The sequence below is a fragment of the Artemia sp. Qi Xiang Cuo genome, chromosome 19 (assembly GCF_049724085.1).
Source record: "Artemia sp. Qi Xiang Cuo chromosome 19, ASM4972408v1, whole genome shotgun sequence".
NCBI classification, from domain to species: Eukaryota; Metazoa; Arthropoda; class Branchiopoda; order Anostraca; family Artemiidae; genus Artemia; species Artemia sp. Qi Xiang Cuo.
Window position 1 is genome coordinate 41,450,995 of NC_142812.1, and position 22,361 is coordinate 41,473,355.

Consider the following 22,361-nt stretch of genomic DNA (forward strand, 5'->3'; position numbering starts at 1 on the left):
GAGTATCGGCCTCAGGATATTTGTACAATTTATATATATATATATATTTTTTTTTTTTAGAGAAAATGTTACTGATGAAGACACATTACTGTTAGAAAATTGACAATATTAGAAAATTGATATAATGTGATATTTTTCGTGATATTATGCTAGTTTAGCACAATGTTTCAATTAAGTTTTGCATTTATTTGTACCTATTTTTTAAGTTGCATCTGTTTTATGTTGTGATAAATTGATTTAAAATAGTTTTTGAGTGCCTTCATAGATTTGAGTTCCTTGAAATTCTAGACGGGATTTTTATACCAATAGTTTGAAGAAAATAATGAAAAAAACCTAATTTTTCTTTAGCCTTTTAATCTTTATTTAAACTTTAAGCATATGATCTCCAGATAGATATTTTTTTAAACTTCAAATTTAAACCTTAAAAATGGATCCCAGATAAATTTCAGTAGTTGTTCACTAAGACTTGAGTGATTTAATTAGGACTTTTATTATTTTATTTAACTTCAAATTTAATTTTAAAAATTCTTTTAATTATGAAACGGTTTTTATTATATAATCTAATGTTTTGTAGGAGATATTATCCTAATTTAGCACAATGTTCCAATTAAGTTTGTATTTCTATTTGTGCCTCTCTTTTAAGCTATATTTGTTTTGTGTTGTGATTAACTGCTTTAAAATAGTGTTCGAGTGCCTTTATGGGTTTAAGTTTGTTGAAATTCTATTCATTTTCATAAAAGTGGCCCTAAATGAATTTTTATCCCAATAGTTTGAGTTAAATACTGAAAAGTTTGAAAAAAGGATCTAATTTTGCTTTAACCTTTTAACATTTCATTAAACGTTGAGCATATGATCCCAGATAAAGTTAACTTTAAACGTTAAATTTAAACCTTAAAAATGGTTCCCAGGTAAATTTCAATAATACTTCACAAGGACGTGAGTTTCTCCAGTCAAGGTAATTATAATAATTTTTTTTATCATTATATTAAAATAATGCCAAGAAACACCGGAAGCAGATGGCACACGTAGGCTTTTTTGTCGATACTAGTGCCAGATCCTACTCTTATAAGTTACCCATACTCTGTGGAAGGCAACATACTGTTGTACTTTGTGTAATATTATACTAGTCTAGCATAATGGTCTAATTGTTCTTTTTCTTGTATTTTTGCCTCTCTTTCAACCCATATATGATTCATAGTATCATAAATTGCTTTAAATCAGTTCTTTAACAGCTTTCCATGCTTCTAGGTTCTTGAAATCTTATACATTCCGGTGCAAATGGTCCTACAGGAATTTGTATCTAAAAGACTTTGAACTAGATACTAAAAATAGGGAAAAAGGGACACAATTTTGCTTCTAGTTTTCAGAATTACAAAGCATTTAGCATCTGCCCAGTCTTCCAAAATCTAATTTTTTTAAGTTAGTTGTGTCATGCTTCCCAAAACTTTTCTATAAGAAAATTAAATCAAAAGAAATAGTAAAGGAAAGTAGATTAGGATAATCGTAATTAGATTTTATTGTTATTTTAACTAGGCTACTATAATGATTTTGAAAACATATATTTTTGATATTTTTTGCACCGCATCATATGATATTTGTTCTGAGCGTATTACGCTAGTTTTGTACTACAATCTAGGAATATTTTCCCCTTTTTCTATCTATACCTCCCTTCCCAGCCAAATTATGTGGTATGGAATTGAGTTATTGTGAAGCATTGATTAAATACTTCTCTCATTTGAATCGTTTTCCATTGTTTATTTGTCTATCTCCATCTTAGGCTTGGACTTATCCTATACTGCAAAAGTGTTTACAGGTTAATAGTACAGGTTTTTTTTAAGCTTAGCATAATGGCGAGAAATGAAAAATGAAAGGAAATGTGTTTCTGAAATCTACGGAGGGTGGATCTTTTTGTTGTTTCCTCAATTATTTTAATGAAAGATCTGAAAAGAAAACAAACATACAACATAAAAAAGCAACATATTTATCAAAAACTAGAGCGGTTTTAATCGATCTAGAAGATAAATAGCTGAGATGGACACCCGGATAAGGCCAAGTGCATTCGGTTGGTACTGCTTAATTATAACGCCATCTTTTACTACTAAATAATAATAAGTTATAGAGAACTCATTTCAAACACCAACTAAGATTTTAAACGTTTTCAAAATGGAATTTTAAACAGTGTTTGTCCTAGTTTGTAGCGCAAGGTTCAATTTTTTACAATAAATTCATTTTATTTAATAATTGTCGATTTAGTTTCTAGTTAAGAGAGTAGAACGTTTGCTAAATTTTTTCCAAAAATATAGCAGCTTGGGCAAGTTTTAAGGTTTCTCTGTAAGTCTGATGCTAATAAACATTTCCTTGATTTACTCAACCTAGAATTGAATCAGGTGAGTTTCTGATATCTAGTCAATTTTGGGTGCCAACAGTTTTGGATTGAACGCAAGCAAAGTTGAGTGTTTGAAAAATTCTTGTTTTGGTGTTGAAGAACTGTATACTTAACAAGCTTAGAATCTGCAAACTATTTATACTAAAATATTAACAGATTAAGACACGGTATTGGGTAACTAAGAGCGTTCCCAGTTGAGAATGGTGGGAAATTCAGCAGCACAAAATGTTTTACAAATCTACATCTGATTGTATATTTCATTTAGCAGAAGGCACTCAAATGGTGTCAAAAAATTGGAAAACCTAATGGGAATTGAACTAATTGATGACGAGGAAGATGTCAATGTGGTCATAATTTCTGTTGGTGTGGATGTTGCTAAAAACGAAAATAAAGAGGATGTAGATAGCACATAGTCCTTATAGGATCTTTTAAGAAACTTTCCATGGACAACGAAAATAAAGAGGACGCAGATAGCACGTAGTCCTTATAGGATCTTTTAAGAAATGTTCCACGGACAACGAAAATAAAGAGGACGCAAATAGCAATTAGTCCTTATAGGATGTTTTAAGCAATGTTCCACGGACAACGAAAATAAAGAGGACGTAGATAGCACGTAGTCCTTATAGGATCTTTTTACGCAACTTTCCACGAACAACGGAAAGAAAGAGGACGTAGATAGCACATAGTCCTTATAGGATCTTTTAAGTAACTTTCCACGAACAACGGAAAGAAAGAGGACGTAGATAGCACATAGTCCTTATAGGATCTTTTAAGAAATGTTCCATGGACAACGAAAATAAAGAGGACTTAAATAGCACTTAGTCCTTATAGGATCTTTTAAGCAATGTTCTAAGGACAACAAAAATAATGAGGACGTAGATAGCACATAGTCCTTATAGGATCTTTTTAGCAATGTTCCACGTTCAACGAAAATCAAGTTTACGACGTCTACGATGTGGCTAAAGATAATATATTTACGTTTACTGCCAGATCTAAATGAATACTGATGATTTATACACTGATCCTCTAGGTCCCGTAGGAAAAAAATAACACTATTGCAAGGCAAGTCGTAAAAAATTTGGATCTGCAAATTCCAGTAGTCGGTGCATAGAGAATTTATTAGTTATGCAACCACTGAAAGGTCAGATCCGTGACTGTGAAAACCACATCGCCCACAAATAACGCTTGATTGGCACTTTATTGTTAACACCTCCTGACACTTAAAGCATCAATAGAGAAGGAAGATAAATTACTGGAAAGGTAGACATTCATTAGCAATGTGCACTGATTCTCTTAAGAAATAGTCAAGGTCACTACGAGTATCGAAATATGCTTAAAAGGTGTAGGAGGTGCCATACTTTTTTTATCTTTCGGGGACTAGTTGCTAAAGGCTAGAAAAGTATAGGGATTGCGGGACTTGTATAATGACAACTGAAGATTGATACTTATTGATGGCTAAATGTCTTTCACACTCTCAACTATTGTGCTAGCCGCTGATTTGAAGCACAGAACGATTTTCCAGTTGTTGTTCAATCACTCCAGATCCATAACGTCATTTGAAGATTCTTTGCATATACTGTCAATCTACTGTTTATGGTAATGAGGAGCAATAACATCTTCTGGATAATTTTCTAATACTACAGCATACGATGGCTTTAAGCTTTGGAAATTGTAAGCAGCAGAGGTTGACGGATTATCGGCTTGTTCAGTATTCGAAGAGTTCACGTTTAAGATTTCGCAACGCCGTCGTTATCGTCATGACGTCGATAAATCCATCTAGCCTATCGGAAACTTATATCCGATAGACCGCATTATGTGTAAAGAAATTCACACCCAAGGCTACAATGCAATCCATTTTCTTGCACTCGGATAGCAATCGCACAAGAAATTTCAACACAGCATTCTGAACAAGTGTTTTGTTCATTCTTGCCTTTCATGAAATAAACGTAATCCAGGACCAACCTCCAAGAGCAATTAATAAATTGTCTTTCATTAATTAAGCGTAATCCAGGAATTATCCTCCAGGAGTAATCCAAAAAACACAACGTCATAGAACAGAAGAAAAGATTAGATAGGAGGGTTAGTAGAAAGTAGGCTAATTTAACATGGTCAGAAACCAATAAGCAAGAGAAGCGTTGGTTTCTGCTACCTTTTTCCAACACTTTAAGGAAGACACCACTTTCGGAAGGTACAACAATACTTGTGCAAGAAAACTTCACCTCTGCTGCTCGCTTATTAGTAAATTTGTAAAAAGAAAAATAATTGACCAGTCAAGAAAATTTGGTAATTATTTCAATTACCAAATTATCTATAATTATAGATAATTTGATTATCTATAATGTAATTACTGAATTACATAATAATTATCTGTCCCTCTAGCAATGCAAAGTAAGCTAAGTTTTGGCTAAGAAAAGGTCAATCACTCTTTCCTATGCAACATATATTTTGTCTCAGAGATGAACTGCTTATCTTCCGTATCCATAACATGTATAATCTAAATTAACCACATTTTGTAGCGGGGAGTGGATAAAGCTATGCTCAGAAACAAGTGAGACTACGGTTCGATCGCGCGTGTCGCAAGGAACTTAGTATATGTTTAATTCAATCACATAATGAGTTTTTACTGGAATATCAAAAATAGTGGAAAATTGTAAAAAATAGTGGCAATATTTTCGCTTTGGTATATGGGCTGCAATTAGGTCTATAATTTTGCTTGGTAATATTGGATAGCTTCAGAGGTCATGGTTATAGCGGTAGCTACAACTTAGTGACGGACGAACCTTTGTGACTATTCCAAATAAAAACTGCTAGATGAAAGGGTTTTTCCCGAATGTAACATAATAGCCAAGGCACAAAAGAAAGTGAGGATGTTTTTGTTATAGAGATTTGTTATTTAATGAGTAGGCTAGAAGCCGAAGAGATTCAACATAGGGTGCTGGTGCAAGTCGTTCGACTAGTTTATTTTTCTGTAGAAGTGTTAAAGAGAGTTTTGGTGATGAATATTGCTGCAGGTTAAATTTGCCAATTAAATACAATGAAATTTGAATTCCTGTGTGAGCTAATTGTCTACCACTTCGAACGCAAATTTTGAATTAAAAACAAGTTACCATCAAGCCATGGTTAGTTGGAGAAAAACGCCAAGTCAGATAGTCTGAGTGAGAGGCAAAGCAGACATAAGCCTTTTTGAGGATTGTATAAAATGATGCAATTTCCACTTGTTGATAGACAGTCTATCATCTATCGATCCTAGGGCAGAACTAAGATAGATAGCCATAAAACTAAGGGGTGATCGAGATATTTAGGATACCTTATGATGGACAATGTCCACTTTATAGCTTATAAAAATATATTTTAAGTTAGATAAGAGATAACTCCATAACATTTCAAGAGACATCACATCAATAAAAACGTTTCTAATGTTTTTGAATCGAACATATATTTTTTCTACGCGTTTATACTATAAAAATACTCTATTGAAGCAATACTTAGAAAAGTTGATCATGCCCAATTAGTGTGAAGCATAGCTTTCCATTAGCAAATATTCCCTTGATTTACTTTCTTCTAAGAGATTATAATTCAAGCTATGACACATTTTAATACTTTTGTCACAGTTTTCTACATAAAGGATTAACACAGATTTCCATTTTAGTATATTCTTAAACAGAAACTACGAAAGAAAAAATTCTTATAATAATCATACAACTGCTAATATTTTGTAGGTAGGAGACCCTCGGGCAAGCCTATTAGGCTTAGATAACTTGTTCACCTGTGAGTCCAATTAAATTTAGTACAAATTTAGTAAGACCAGAACAAAATTTGCACTTTACTCAAAAAATACAAATGAATGTGCATTGTCAATATAATATACATATACTGATATTTAGTAATCAAAATGTTAAAATTATTTGATTTAGTAAAATTATAAAAGTAAAAGCATTTATATTTTTTTTCAGTAAAGTGCAAATTTTTTTCTGGCCTTGGGCAGGCATAAGGGTTTTGCACTCAACTTATGTTAATTTTTGCTCGTTTTGAGTTAGACTCGGTTTTGCTCATTTTTGTTTTATGGAGTTCTTTACTCTTCTTTGAAAAGATTATTTTGTGGAAAAAGTTTTTTTAATTAATTTCTGTTCGTTTTATATTGACATAGTCTTTTCAGGGAAAAAGAAAATAATATTTTAAATGTTTTCGTTTTTTAAGACTTTATAGTTTGGCCTGCTATTTGTATGCTGGAGAAAAATTTTCTGCAATTTTTAACAACATACACCCTTTTAAAATTCTGGACACAAAAAGCACTGTTTAACTTAGTTTCATATCTCTTCTAGTTGACCTTCTATCTGGAAATAAACTAGCCTACGCTAAACAAATGGCTATCTCAAAATTTGATTGGATGTAATTGGGTGAATGATGGGCGTGGGAGGGGGGACTAGTAGCCCTCCAATCACTTTCGACTATTAAAAAAGGCACTAGTACTTTAGATTTCCAATCGAATGAGCCTGTTTTGAAGTTTCTACGACAACACCTTCTATAAAAACCTTATATGGCCCCAGGGCATAACTTAAAACCCTTGCCCTGAAGGTTCTGGGAGAGTGTCCCCCTCAAAAAGATATTTTCTATCTGGAAATCAGCTACGCTGACAAAATACCTATCTCAAAATTTTGATTGCATGTGTTTGGGGAATGATGGGCGTAGGGGGCTAGTTGCCCTCCAATCACTTTCCCCTATTAAAAAGGGCACTATTCCTCTAGGTTTCCAATCGAATGTGCCGGTTTTGAAGTTTCTACGACAACGCCTTCTATAGAAACCTTATATGCCCCTAGGGCGTAACTTAAAATGCGTGCCCCGAGGGTTGTGGGGGAGTATTCTCCTCAAAAAGATATTTTCTATCTGGAAATCAGCTACGCTGACAAAAGGCCTATCTCAAAATTTTGATTGGCGGTGTTTGGGAGAATAATGGGCGTGGGGGGGGGGCGCGTTGCCCTCCAATCAATTTTGACTATTAAAAAGGGCATTAGTCCTTTGGATTTCCAATCGAATGAGCCTGTTTTGAAGTTTCTACGACAACGTCTTCTATAAAAACCTTATATGCCTCAAGGGCATAACTTAAAACCATTGCCCTGAGGGTTGTGGGGAAGTATCCTCAAAAAGATATTTTCTATCTGGAAATCAGCTACGCTGACAAAATACCTATCTCAAAATTATGATTGCATATGTTTATGGGAATGAGGGGCGTAGGGGGGCTAGTTGCCCTCCAATCACTTTCGACTATTAAAAAGGGCACCAGCCCTTTGCATTGCCAATCGAATGAGCCTGTTTTGAAGTTTCTACGACAACGCCTTCTATAAAAGCCTTATATGCCCCCAGGGCATAGCTTAAAACCCTTGCCCTGAGGGTTGTGGGGGAGTGTCCTCATTAAAAACCTATTTTCTATCTGGAAATCAACTACGTTGAACAAAATGGCAATCTCACTGTTTTGATTGTATATGTTTGGGGGAAAGATGGGCGTGGGGGGGGGTCTAGTTGCCCTCCGATCATTTTTGACTATTAAAAAGGGCACTAGCCCTTTGAATTTCCAATCGAATTAGCCTTTTTTTAAGTTTCTACGAGAACGCCTTCTATAAAAACCTTATATGCCCCCAGGACATAACTTAAAACCATTGCCCTGAGGGTTGTAGGGGAGTCTCCTCCTCAAAAAAACATTTTCTATCTTGAAATCAACAACGCTGAACCAAATGCCTATCTCAAAATTTTTATTGGATGTGTTTGGGGGAATGATGGGAATGGGGGGGGGGGGGCTAGTTGCCCTCCAATCACTTTTGACTATTAAAAAGGACACAAACCCTTTGAATTTTCAATCCATTGAGCCTGCCTTGAAGTTTCTAAGACAACACTTTCAATACAAACCTTATATGTCCCCAGGGCATAACTTAAAACCCTTGCCCTGAGGATTTTGGGGGAGTGTCCTTCTCAAAAACGTTTTTTCTATCTGGAAATCAACTACGCTGAAAGAATGGCTATCTCAAAATTTTGATTGGATGTGTTTGGGGGAATCATGGGCGTGGGGGGGGGCTAGTTGCCCTCAAATCACTTTCGACTATTAAAAAAAGCAAAAGCCCTTTGAATTTACACTCGAATGAGCCTGTTTTGAAGTTTCTACGACAATGCCTTCTATAAAAACCTTATATGTCCCCCAGGCATAACTTAAAACCTTTGCCCTAAGGGTTGTGGGGGAGTGTCCTCCTCAAAAATAAATTTTTTATCTAGTAATCAACTACTCTGAACAAAATGGCTACCTCAAAATTTCGATTGGATGTGTTTGGGGGAATGATTGGTGGGAGGGGGGGCTAGTTGCCCTCTAATCACTTTAACCATTAAAAAGGGCACTTAAACTCTCGATTTCCAATCGAATAAACCCCTTTTGAAGTCTCTAGGACGACCCCTTCTGTATGAAGTCCCCAGCTCTAGGACGACCCCTGCTTTAAAGAAAAAAATAATAAACTGTACATTGTGTCAACTTTGATCTTATATGCCCCCAGGGCATTACTTAAAACCTGTGCCCCGAGGGTTGTGGGGGAGTGTCATCCTCAAAAAGATATTTTCTATCTGGAAATCAACTACACTGAACAAAATGGCTATCTCAAAATTTTGATTGGATGTGTTTTGGAGGAATGATGGGTGTAGGGTGGGGCTAGTTGCCCTCCAATCATTTTTGACTATTAAAAAGGGCACTAGCCCTTTGAATTTCCAATCGAATAAGCCTGTTTTGAAGTTTGTATAACAACACCTTCTATAAAAACCTTATTTGCCCCCAGGGCATAACTTAAGACATTTGCCCTGAGGGTTATGGGGGAGAGTCCTCCTCAAAAACAAATTTTCTAGCTCTAAATCAACTCCGCTGAACAAAATGGCTATGCCACCATTTAGATTTGTGGTGTTTGGGGGACTCCGGGGCGTGAGGGGGGGGGCTAGTTGCCCTCCAATCACTTTTGACTATTAAAAAGGGCGCTAGCCCTTTGAATTTCCACTTGAATGAGCCTGTTTTGAAGTATCTACAACGCCTTCTATAAAAGCCTTATATGGCCTCAGGGAACAACTTAAAACCCTTGTCCTGAGGGTTGTAGGGGAGTGTCCTCCTCAAAAAACAATTTTATATCTGGAAATCAACTACGTTGAACAAAATAGCTATCTCACAATTTTGACTGGTTGTGTTTTGGGTAAAGATGGGTGTTGGGTGTCTAGTTGCCCTCAAATGACTTTCGACTATTATAATAGGAACTATCCCGTTAAATTTCCAATCGAATGAGCATTTTTTTAAGTTTCTACGACAACGCCTTCTATAAAAACCTTATATGCCCCCAGAGCATAACTTAAAACCCTTGCCCTGAGGGTTGTAGGGGAGTGTCCTCCTCAAAAATACATTTTCTATGTGGAAATCAACTACGCTGAACAAAATGGCTATCTCAAATTTTGATTGGATGTGTTTGGGGGAATGTTTGGTTGGAGGGGGGCTAATTGCCCTCCAATCACTTTCGACTATTAAAAAGGGCACTAGAACTCTCGATTTCCAATCGAAAGAACCAGTTTTGATGTCTCTACGACGACCCCTTCTATATGAAGTGCCCTGCTTTAAAGAAAAAAATAATAAACTGTACATTGTGTCAACAATGATCTTATATTCTCTCAGGGCATAACTTAAAACCCTTGCCCCGAGGATTGTGGGAGAGTGTCGTCCTCAAAAAGATATTTTCTATCTGGAGATAAACTACGCTGAATAAAATGGCTATCTCAAAATTTCGATTGGATGTGTTTGGGGTAATGATTAGTGGGAGGGGAGGCTAATTGCCCTCCAATCACTTTTAACCATTAAAAAAGGCACTAGAACTCTCGATTTCCAATCGAATAAACCCCTTTTGAAGTCTCTAGGCCGACCTCTTCTATATGAAGGGCCCTGCTATAAAGAAAAAAAAAATAAACCGTACATTGTGTCAACATTGATATACCCTCAGGGCATAACTTAAAACCCTTGCCCCGAGGGTTTTGGGGTAGTGTCGTCCTCAAAAAGATATTTTCTATCTGGAAATCATTTACGCTGAACAACATGGCTATCTCAAAATTTTGATTGGATGTTTCTTGGGGAAATGATGGGTGTGGGGTGGGGCTAATTGCCCTCCAGTCACTTTCGACTATTAAAAAGGGCAATAACCCTTTGAATTTCCAATCGAATGAGCCTGTTTTGAAGTTTCTACGAACACGCTTTCTATAAAAACCTTATATGCCCCAAGGGCATAACTTAAGACCTTTACCCTGAGGGTTGTGGGGGAGTGTCCTCCTCAAAAATACATTTTCTATCAGGAAATCAACTACGCTGAACAAAATGGCTATCTCAAAATTTCGATTGGCTGTGTTTGGGGGAATGATTGGCATGAGGGGGGGCTAGTTGCCCTCCAATTACTTTCTACTATTAAAAACGGCACCAGAACTCTCGATTTCTAATCAAAAGAACCCCTTTTGAAGTCTCTACGACGGACTTCTATATGAAGTGCCCTGCTTTAAAGAAAAAAAATAATAAAGTGTACATTGTGTCAACATTGATCTTATATGCCGTCAGGGCATAACTTAAAACCCTTGCCCCGAGGGTTGTGGGGGAGGGTCGTCCTCAAAAAGATATTTTCCTTCTGGAAATCAACTACGCTGAACAAAATGTCAATCTCAAAATTTTGATTGGATGTTTTTTGGGGAAATGATGGGTGTGGGGTGGGGCTAAATGCCCTCCAGTAACTTTTGACTATAAAAAAGGGCAATAACCCTTTGAATTTCCAATCGAATGAGCCTGTTTTGAACTTTCTACGAACGCGCTTTCTATAAGAACCTTATATGCCCCAAGGGCATAACTTAACACCTTTGCCCTGAGGGTTGTGGGGGAGTGTCCTCCTCAAAAATACATTTTCTATCAGGAAATCAACTACGCTGAACAAAATGGCTATCTCAAAATTTCGATTGGTTGTGTTTGGAGGAATGATTGGCATGAGAGGGGGCTAGTTGCCCTCCAATTACTTTCGACTATTAAAAACGGCACTAGAGCTCTCGATTTCCAATCGAAAGAACCCCTTTTGAAGTCTCTACGACGACCCCTTTTATATGAAGTGCCCTGCTTTAAAGAAAAAAAAATAATAAACTGTACAATGTGTCAACATTGATCTTATATGCCGTCAGGGCATAACTTAAAACCCTTGCCCCGAGGGTTGTGGGGGAGTGTCGTCCTCAAAAAGATATTTTCCTTCTGGAAATCAACTACGCTGAACAAAATATCAATCTCAAAATTTTGATTGGATGTGTTTGGGGGAATGTGGGGCGTGGGGTAGGGTGTGGGGGGGGGGGCTAGTTGCCCTCCAATCACTTTCGACTATTAAAAAGGGCACTAACCACTCCAATTTCCAATCGAATGAGCCCTCTTCTAAGTTTCTACGACAACTCCTTCGATACGAAGTGCCCGGGTATGGAGAAAAAAAAACATATTGGGCCCACATCGTTCTTTACTTAGGCAGCGCTAGTGCACTGCCTAAAATCTACCTTAGTTCTGTCCAAGTCTGGATAGATGTTAGACTGCCTATCAATAAGCGAAAATGACATCCTTTTTGTACAATCCTGAAAAGGGCCTATGCCAGTTTTGCCTCTCACTCGGACATTCGATCTTAGCTTTTTTTTCCAATTAGCCATGGCTTGATGGCAACTTGATTTTAATTCAAAAGCCAACGGACTTTTGTCCGTTGACTTTTGAATTTCAGGAAATATAATTTCAACGAACTTCAAATTTCAAGACCTATAACATAGAACATACGACTGCAGGGACTGCTACTATACTCAAAACATAAGACTGCCATTTAAATAAGACAGACAGAAGAATTACTACAAGAAAGTATATTATAAATATAAGTATATATTTAGGACATATAATTTCAAAGAACTTCTAAATTTCAAGACATATAACATAGAACATAAGACTGCAGGGACTTCCACTATACACAGAACATAAGACTGCCATTTAAATAAGACTGACAGCAGTATTACTACAAGATAGTATATTATAAATATAAGTATATAATAAACGGTATATAATAAATATATGTATATATTTATTATATATAAATATATAATATTATATATATATATATATATATATATATATATATATATATATATATATATATATATATATATATATATATATATATATATATATATATATATATATATATATATATATATATATATATATATATATATATATATATATATATATATATATATATATATATATACTAAAATAAAAGGACCGTGAATTGTCAGTTTAATATACAGATACTAACATTTATTACTTAAAGTATTTATAATTTTTTATTTGCTCAACTAAAAAAGTGAAAACATTTTAAATGTATATGATTTTCAGTAAAGTGCAAACTATCTTCTGGTCTTGAGAAGACAAGGGGATGAGTTTCACTCGGTTATTTATTGTAATTTCTGTTTGTTTGTTTTTTTTGACAGACATTCCACCATGTTCCAAGTTCTGCTTGTGATTACAGCTTCTGGTGTTAATTGTGGTGAAATTGCTTTGTGCTATCCCCAGATTAACATCAGAGGATATCTTACCTGAATTAACAACAGAGGATGTCCAGCTACTTGAGAAAAACCTCACTGCCTAAGAAAGGAAGTTTAGTCATTCATTAGGGGATATCTGACAGACTCCTAGGTATGTTTATTTCCTAAGGCTTGCCTTTTATTTCTGCTAATCTCAAACCTATAAGGATTCTTGAAGGGTCAAAAGTTGCTTCGTTAGCTGGCATAAGCCGGCTGATGCAGTTATAGGTTGGAACGATGCGCATTGGTTGGAGTTTTTTTTGTCTTTTTGGAATAGGAGAAAGATATTCCCAACAGAATGTTGACAGAACTAAACGTTTTGTGAAAATCATCTGCAGTAGAACGTGATTTTGATCCCCTTGACTCTAATAACCGGGTTCCAATTATTTGCCTCATATATGGATGACAATAACACCTTCTAGGTGTTCCGTGCAGTTCAATTCCAAATAAATGCTGACTTGCACGCAGGATATTAGATTTACCTATTCTGAAAGCTATAAGAGCTCTTGAAGGGTCCAAGAGTCGATTCTTGGACACCACATTTTTTAAATATTTGAAAAGTGTTAATTATTACGGCAGAGTATAAATTTTGATATTATAAAAGCTTAGGGGTTTCCTTATGTTCAGGATTTTTTTTTATTATTCTTTTTGAATTCTTTAAGACAATCTGAAGCAGTTGCAGTTGTTTTCTATTCCATTGGACATTCTCTCTTATTTTATTACAAAATTTTACTCAATTTGATTATAAAACGTTTTTAATAAAATACGAATATAATATGCAGTAAAATTATGGTGAAATATCAATTGGTTTAATGCAATTTTACAAAGGATAACACTAATAGGCCAAATATATCGTTTATGGGTAATAAGGTATTATTTTTTATATTTTGCGAGATATACGTTTTCATAAAAAAGGTTCAAAATGATGTTGACTAATTTAAATGGCAAATGACTATTTACTAGAAAACAATATTCATCAAAAAACAATAGCATCAATTCAAATATATTTCTTAGGTTTAAAAAGGCCATCAGTACTCAGTATCTCTGTTCTTATTTTTGGTTTCAAGAAAAAAAAATCAAAATGTTTTAAAGCATCTCTCTAAAGTAATCAAAAGTCATTAACTAATTTGATTGTGTTTACTCTTGGTCAAAAAGCAATGCTAAGAATTATGATTTGATAATCGCAAAGTATAAAAAATAGTGCTGAGAAATTTTCCCTTTTAAAATTCATGCTTTGTTTCTGCTTTTAGTTTGAATTGAATCAAACAAACGCATTTTTTCAACTGAAAGTAAGAAGCAACATTAAAACTTAAAATGAAAATAAGTTATTACTTGTATGAAGGGCGCTGCCCCCTCCTCAACACCTCGCTCTTTCCACTAAAGTTTTTTAGTACTTTTGAAAAAGCGTCTTATTATTCTAATTAATCGGCCCTTGTGATTCAGGAGTCATTATTAAATAATCGGGGCAAAATTCGATCTTTAGAGTAAAGAGCAAAGTGTTGAGGAGGGGGCAACCCCCTTTATATACATAATAAATTTTATTCGTTTTAAGTTTTAATGTTGCTCCTTACTTTCAGTTGAATTTTTTTTATTTAACTTCTGATTGTTTTTTCAATAATACCAGGAAATCTAGTCTCACCTCCACGGAAAAATCCCCCTCCCCGCAGAAATATCCTCTAGACAATTCAATCCCGTTGAATATTTACCCCGGACAGTTACTCTTAACCACTCTGTGCGTACAATTGAGACGGAAAAGAGAAATAAGACATATAAAAAGAATTTTCTATAAGAATTCTGGCAAATTCCCCCATTGTATAATTTCCCCTGGCAAGTTTACCCCCTGGAAACTTTCCTCTCCATGACAAATTTCCCCGTGGACAAACCCCAAGCAGAAAATTTGTCCCCTCCCCACCCGAAAGTGTATACCTACATCCCAATAACAAATACTATGCGCAAACAATGGGCGAATCCTTTAACTTAAAGACCTTTTCCCCTGGGGCTGTGAGGGGTCATGTTATACCCAAAGGCATAGTTAATGGGCCTTTCAACTACGAAGAACAAAATGGCAATTTCAAAATTTTGATCGGACGATTTTGGGAAAACATTAGCGAAGGAGGGGGCCTAGTTGCCCTCCAATTTTCGGTCACTTAAAAGGGCAATATAACTTTTAATTCCCGTTTCAATGAGTCCTGTCCCAATATTCTAGGACCACTAGGTCGATACGATCACCCTTGGGGAAAAACAAACAAACAAATAAACACGCATCTGTGATCTTTCTTCTGCCAAAAGTTATAAAAGATTCCACGTTTTTGCAGATAGGATCTTGAAACCTATTCAGTTAGGCTCTTTGATACGCTGAATCTGATGATGTGATTTTCATTGAGATTATTCGAAATTTAGGGGCAGTTTTTCCCTTTTTTCGAAAATCAGGAAAAAAAATTTCAGGCTCTTAGTCTTTCAATGGCAAGACTAAACTTAGTGAAATTTATCTATTTGAAATCAGCATAAAAAGACAATTCTTTTGATAGATCTATTGGTATCAAAATTCCGTTTTTTAGAGTTTCGATTACTATTGAGCTGGGTCGCTCCTTACTTACAGTTCGTTACCGCAAACTGTTGGATATCCCAGTTCTCAACTTTGTAGAGAAGTAGAGGGTTGGATTCAACTTCATTGATAAAATTATTAGAATTTATGGCTAGGTGTTTTATTTATTCTACCTCCGAATAAATTGTAACCTGGGCGTGCGAAATTATATTTACAAATGTAAAATAACATTTGTTCCTTAGCGGAGGAGTGATTTCCATCCTATTGACATTTACCTTTGACCAAGTAAATATAGTACCAGCCGAATTCTAAATTTAAAAAGTTTGAACAACAGCTATTTATTTTCTATTTTTCTTAAACACAATTTAGGAAGGCAAAACTAGCAACTGTAACTGTTTTTGGGTGGTCACTAAAATTTTAGAAGTCCTGTTGGAAGGCATGACTACCATCAATTCATTGTTTGCTAATGTGTGTATGGACCTAGGCTAATACAAAGATGATCTTTTGATAAATGTTCAGGTTTTGTTGCATGCTATGTGTATCTTATGTACGGTTGAAAGAGATGTTGAAATCAATCAAACTAACCAATAATAAAACTTTTAAAACTGACGAATAACAAAACTTAAATTATTTGTAATCTTACGGATTTAAAAATAGATCTTTAATTTAAATCACATATTAATTTAACTTGGCACTTCAAAAAATATTGAATCAATGTAATAGACTTTTAAGTAAGTACGCTCTAAATTATCTAATATTATAAAAGGCCTACCTATAATTGTTCCTTGTTTCTCCGATTCAGTTTCTTCTATCCAGATCCTGATTGTATATTGTATTACATGCTGTCTTGGACATTTTAAATTTTACAACAGTTTCCTTGCATCTGGCAAAACCATTTGATTTCTACATTACGTTTGATTGCTTAAACTAATGTCTTGTGAACATCTTTTTTTTGGTCACTCAATAGTTTATAACAAGCATGGATACGTCTAGTATCTGTGTAAATATATTTTTATTTTTTGATGTTTATATTGATATGTAAATACTTCACAAGGATCACCCTTGATAGGCATACTGTAGTCAACATCATATGATAGGCATGCCCCTATGCCTGGGTGAGCTCTTTGAAGTGCCAAAATGCATAAAGAATAGTTTGTATCTGATAAGTCCTAATTGATGGTGATGTACTTGGGAACAACTTATTTAATCAGAGGAGTTTCATTCTGTTTTTGGGTTTATTATTGTTTAAATTTGATAAATACAAGCTCACATCTCTGTGCATTCCAACCTTTTGGTTGAATTTCTTTTGGTGTACTGCTGTTCCTAGATATTTAGATAACGGGTAGGTCCAAAACCACGTTCGAGTGTTTTTCTGTTCAAATTTTCCAAGGAAAAAATTTTTTCTTTATTCTCTCCGAATCATTATCTTTAACACATTGTAGATGAATAAATAAATCTTAAAATTAGCAAAAGTTGTATTTGATCACTACAGCTTCGCATGTCTGGGCATTTCCCCTTTTTGGTTGACTTCGATTTGGTGTACTGCTGTTCCTAGATAATTAGACGGTGGGTAGGTCCAAAGCCAGGTTCCAGTGTTTTTCTGTTCAAATTTTTCTAAGGAAAAAAAAACATATTTTACTTTATTTTCACTGAATCATATCTTCAACAAATTATAGATGAATAAATAAATCCTAAAAAACAGAAATTGTAATGGCTAATAAAGTAGAATTTAAAATAAATAGATATTAAGCATTTTATTGAAAACAATCCTTATTTTTAGCATTGTTAATGTTTCTCACAATATTGAAAAAAGAAAAATTTTTATTGTCATAACCAAGATTACAAAAAAACATGAATGTGGATTCAAGGTTTAATATTTGAACTGATGTTCATTCCTGAAGCTATCTGTAATTTGGGATTTCTTAAAGTATAAAAAAGGGAAAACCTTTGAAATGTATTTTGTTTTCGGTAAAATGTAAATTAAGTTCTGGTCCTTAGAAGGCCCGACGAATATGGGCCTTACTTTTCTTAGTTTCTGCTCGTTTTCCGATTAACTCGACTATTTGGTGGTAATTACTCCCCGTTTTTGGTTTCATTTAACTATTGATGGTGATTAATGGTAGCATTACGCTTGAAAAATTACGCTTTGTTGAAAAAGAGTGTAATTAAGTTCTTTCGAAAGAAAGCATAATTACACTCTTTTGAAAATTTGGGTACACATCTGGATACAATTACACTCTTCAAAATAATTCAATAGTGAGAGCAGAAGTAGAAATAGTAGTAGCCCTGAAAGTTTCAATTAAATGCCATCAGTCGTTATTGACTGAGAGGATTAAGGCAAGATGCCCTAAGGTATCCCGGCTCAACATCAGCTTAACAACCTCCTCGCTATTTCCTGAAAATTTTACTAACACCTTAAGCATTAGAAACTGTAGTAGTTACAGCAGCAGAATTAATAGAAGGAGCATTAGGAGTAGTGTTACTTACACCAGTAATAGAGGTAGCATCTGTAATAGTGGTCACTTTGTACCTTTTTGGTTTGGTTCAATATCCCCTCCTCATCCCCTGATAGGTTCAACTTGATACTTTAGTCAGTGTCTACGATATTACTATTGCGCCCTTTTGATATCCTGCATGCACATAGGGTCATGGGCGCCCATATGGAAAGGGGCTCCAGCCCCTCCTCTGGCTGAATGAATTTCGGTTAAGGGGAGAATATGATATCTAATCCTTCTTGCCTCCTGAAAGCGTTTTTGGTCTTGACCTGAATTATTGGTGGTTGGGGGGAGGGGGGTCATAGTGCTCCATTGCGACAAATTTCCCTATGTAGCATAAAATATTACATTCACCACAATAGTACCAACAGAGAGGTGGAAACTGTGAAGAGCGAGATCATGAGGTATCTCAGGAAATATCCTTAAGGGAAAACTTCACATGGAACAGGGAAAGGAATTTCCTGGCGTGATTGTAAAATGACCAGAAACTAAAAATGATAAAAAATATTATTTTAGCTCGAAATAAGGAGCAATATTGAAACTTAAAACGAACAAAAATTATTTCGTATATAAGGAGGGTTCCCTTTTCTAAACCTCTGCTATTTATACTGACGTTCTGACTTTATTTTCACAATTTTTTAAGAACGATCAGTCAAATACATAGGCCATAGAGGTTGAATGACAAGTATTATTAAAGAATCTGAAGACTTTAAGATTGAGGGTTGAAGAAGTTTCTGTTATATAATAGTTTCTGTTTGTTTTAAGTTTTAAATCTTCCCCGTATTTAATGTTCAAAAAATTGTTGCATGGAAAAATCATTGTTTCATAGGAAGTGCTATTGTGTCTCTTTTTTTCTGCTACTAGTTGGAGACTGGAGCATCACAAAAAGCTATCTAACTATTCATGTGAAAGGTAGTTTAAATATCTACGTACTTTTATAAAAATTTGTCTCAATTCCAACATCAAAAAGTGAAATCTGCCACAAAGGACACTATTTGGCTGTATTTCTAGAGTGAAACCCCTAAGGAGCAGGAAAGGAACATCTCAATGAGTTGTAGTAGCTATTGTAAGTAGCCAGAGCCATAAGGTATAATCGAAAATAGACATTATCGGAGTTATAATTAGTCAAACTTGCCAGTAAAAGCAAGGTATCATAGTCAGAGTCTCCTCAGCCCAAGTAGTTTCAGTTGCTGCTGGAGAGGCAGTAAAAAAGTGGCCTTTAAACTTTTACCTGAATTTTCTTTGCGTTTTTCTGACAGCCCCAGAGTTCAACATTCTTTCTCCCTTTACCTGGCGATTGTCACAGAGTAATCAAAGGGCAGACTGCATAGTTTGCGATAATAATGTTTTTTTCTGGGAGGGGGGATGAAATTCCTGAGTTAAACTCATTAGGCCTTTAGAATATTTTGAAAAAAGTTGTTATTTCAGAATTTGGAATATGCTGAGACGGGGATTTAAAGGATAAAAGTAGAATGTATCTATGGAATTCTAGGAGGTTATCTTGGGGGTTGACACAACCCCCCAGAGCCCTGGGTCAAGGGTTGCAAGCTATGCCATGGGACATATGAGGTTCTTATGGAACTGGGGGTCATAAAACTTCGTATGTAAGTAAAAGTAAGTACGTATAACGGCACAAGAACCTTAAGGGCCAAACCGGTGTTGCTGATCTCCATTTCGTGGCCCTTCAGCCAGGAAGTGCAATGGGGGGCTGGGGGCCAGCCATTCTGCACTTCATATGAGGCTCACTTGATTTGAAATTAGAAGCCTTAGTGACCTTTTAAGATACAAAAATGATTTGAGAGACACCAGCCCCCCCCCCCCCCACGGCCATCATTCCCATTACAAACATCTAAACAAAAATTTTGAGATTTTTTTCAGAATTGTTGAAAGGTTCAGTAGTTATTAGCTTAGGAACAACCACCAAAGCCTTCAGGGAAAGGGCTGCAAGTTAGGCAGTTCGTTCATTGTTTATACATAGTAAATGTTGTTGAGAAAGGTGTGCATGTTTGACTTCTACTTTTCGAAAATACGAAAGGTTTTCAGGTGTGTGTTTAAGAATTTAGGGATCTCAGGTGCATTGAACTATATATGGGTTGTCAAAGGGTGCAACTCAGGAATGACTGAGTATATTATTTGGAACTTTCAGGAAATGATCCAAAGACCACAAATGCAATATTTGCACGCTACCGCTACTACAACTACCACTGCTTTTACTCCTATCACAACTACTACTACTACTACTGCTACCACTACTATCACTAAAACTACTAGTTTCTGTACCGAATACTACTAAGGTTGAGCTCAAAACATACTATGTGCATACAGATTTCTGAAACGGGGATATCAGCAATATTTTTAGGACACCATACTGTACCCAAAGGAAGCTTTTGGGGTATCATGGGATGTACCACTTTAGATCCTACATTTACAAATACTGCTACTACTACTACTAAAACTACTATTACTTCAATTGCAGCAGCTTGTAAGGCTTACGAATATTAATGAATAGGGCGTCAAAAGAATTTCAAAGAGCACATCAGCAATATTTTTGAACGGCTTTCCTTGTCAAGGTGACACTTTCGGGTCATCATGAAAGGGATGTTCAACTAACCAAAAAGAAAGATACACATGCTACCAACGCTATTAATACTGTTGTTACTTACTATTGCTACAAACACAACACTAACCCTGCAGCTGCTTCTCCTACTTCCACCGCAACTATTATTGATACTAATTCTATTAAGGCTAATTCTATGAAGGTAAAACTTGACAGTATATTGAAGGCAAATTTGAACTAACAAAAGATATTGTGTGCATTTAGATTGTCAAAAGAGTGCTTCTTAAGAATTCATTTGTGTATTAAGTGGGAACTCTCAGAGAATGCTGAAAGAGGAAGATCAATTGACCAAAAGGCAAGAATTGCACACTACTAATACTTCTACCAGTGCTACATATACTAGCTCTACTGCTACTGTTATGATTGGTGAAAATATTGTTTCTATTGCAACTACATGTAAGGTTAAGAGCATTAAGATGAAAATTTCAAAAAGTACATGAATATACTGGTTATCAAAAGGACATTTTGATAATGTCATAACAATGGCTATAATGTTAAGCATTAATATTGCTACTGTAACTACTATTACAACTATGTCTAAGGGTATGAAGGTAAAATTTATAGGGAATTTCTAGGGGGGAAGTATACTGAATTAACACGCCATCTTTAAACCGGTTGTCAAAAGGTTATACCAATAATATCTTAGGAACAGTTTTGTTTGAATTTAAAACTTACAATGTTTGTTGTTGGGAATGTTGAACTAACCAAAAGACAATATCAGATCAAGATAATACTGATTCTACTCCTACAGCTACTACCATCTGCTATTATTATTATTATTGCTGCTTCTACTACTTCTACCAATCGTAACACTACTTGTATTATTCTACTGCTCTGCTACTGCTACTAAAACTGTAACAACTGGTTCCACTTCTACTGCTACTAAAGCTAAGGGTATAAAGGCAAAATTTTTGGCATTGTTTAAACTTTATTGAGCTAAAATGAAAAACACGAAGTCGACATAGGTTTTCAAGAGGACGTATCAGCAACCCTGCAGGTTAGGTTGATGGCATCATGATGAAAATTCCATCGTGTATTTAAGGGTATGTTGAAGAAAATTAATGGTGCTATGCGCATACTGCTAATAATACTACTACTGCTACTGCAACTATTGCTACTACACAAGCTAAGGGTATTAAAGGGAAGTTTTCAAGGATTATTTAGAAGGATGTTCAAAATAATAAACTAAGATCATCGTCAAAGGTTGACAAAGCAATATTTAAATACCAGTTTACATCAATAGGCTAGACCCTTCAAAGTAAATTGTGGTTAATTTTTACTAGCTAGAAGACTATGTGTACACTCTTATTACTACTTCTACGGCAATTGTAACTACTGACAGTAAGGAAATTAAGTTGCAATTTTCAGGGAACATTTAGGGGGAGTTTCAATTAAACGAAAAAACTATATGCATTCAGGTATCAAAAAGGCATATAAATAGTATTATAGTCAGCACTGCTCTTTCATAGCTTGCAATATCATTGACATTTAGAGTACCTAATTCGATTAGAAAACAAAATTTATAGTGCCCTTTCTTTGGATCAAAAGTGATTGGATGACAATCAGCCCAAATCCTTAGCCCATAATTTTCTAAGCACTTCCAAACAAAATTTTGAAACAGCTATTTCGTTCAGCGTAGATGAACTGTCCAGCAATTATACCTCTAGGGCTAACGGGTAAGTCAAG

The 22,361-nt window shown here is 35.2% G+C and overlaps 1 protein-coding gene and 1 long non-coding RNA gene across 2 annotated transcripts in view; both read left to right on the plus strand.

Moving 5' to 3' along the window:
* LOC148940848 (uncharacterized) overlaps window positions 1-2,179 on the plus strand; it is a 59,830-nt gene extending 57,651 nt beyond the window's left edge. The window contains exon 5 of the long non-coding RNA XR_016143350.1: window positions 61-2,179. This is a non-coding gene — a long non-coding RNA (uncharacterized LOC148940848). The remainder of the gene's footprint in view (window positions 1-60) is intronic.
* LOC148940849 (tyrosine-protein kinase hopscotch-like) overlaps window positions 898-22,361 on the plus strand; it is a 106,371-nt gene continuing 84,907 nt past the window's right edge. Inside the window, exons 1-4 of the mRNA XM_089105090.1 lie at window positions 898-908; window positions 2,652-2,784; window positions 20,629-20,817; window positions 20,936-21,071. Coding sequence (XP_088961216.1) covers window positions 898-908; window positions 2,652-2,784; window positions 20,629-20,817; window positions 20,936-21,071 — 469 coding nt within the window. The remainder of the gene's footprint in view (window positions 909-2,651; window positions 2,785-20,628; window positions 20,818-20,935; window positions 21,072-22,361) is intronic.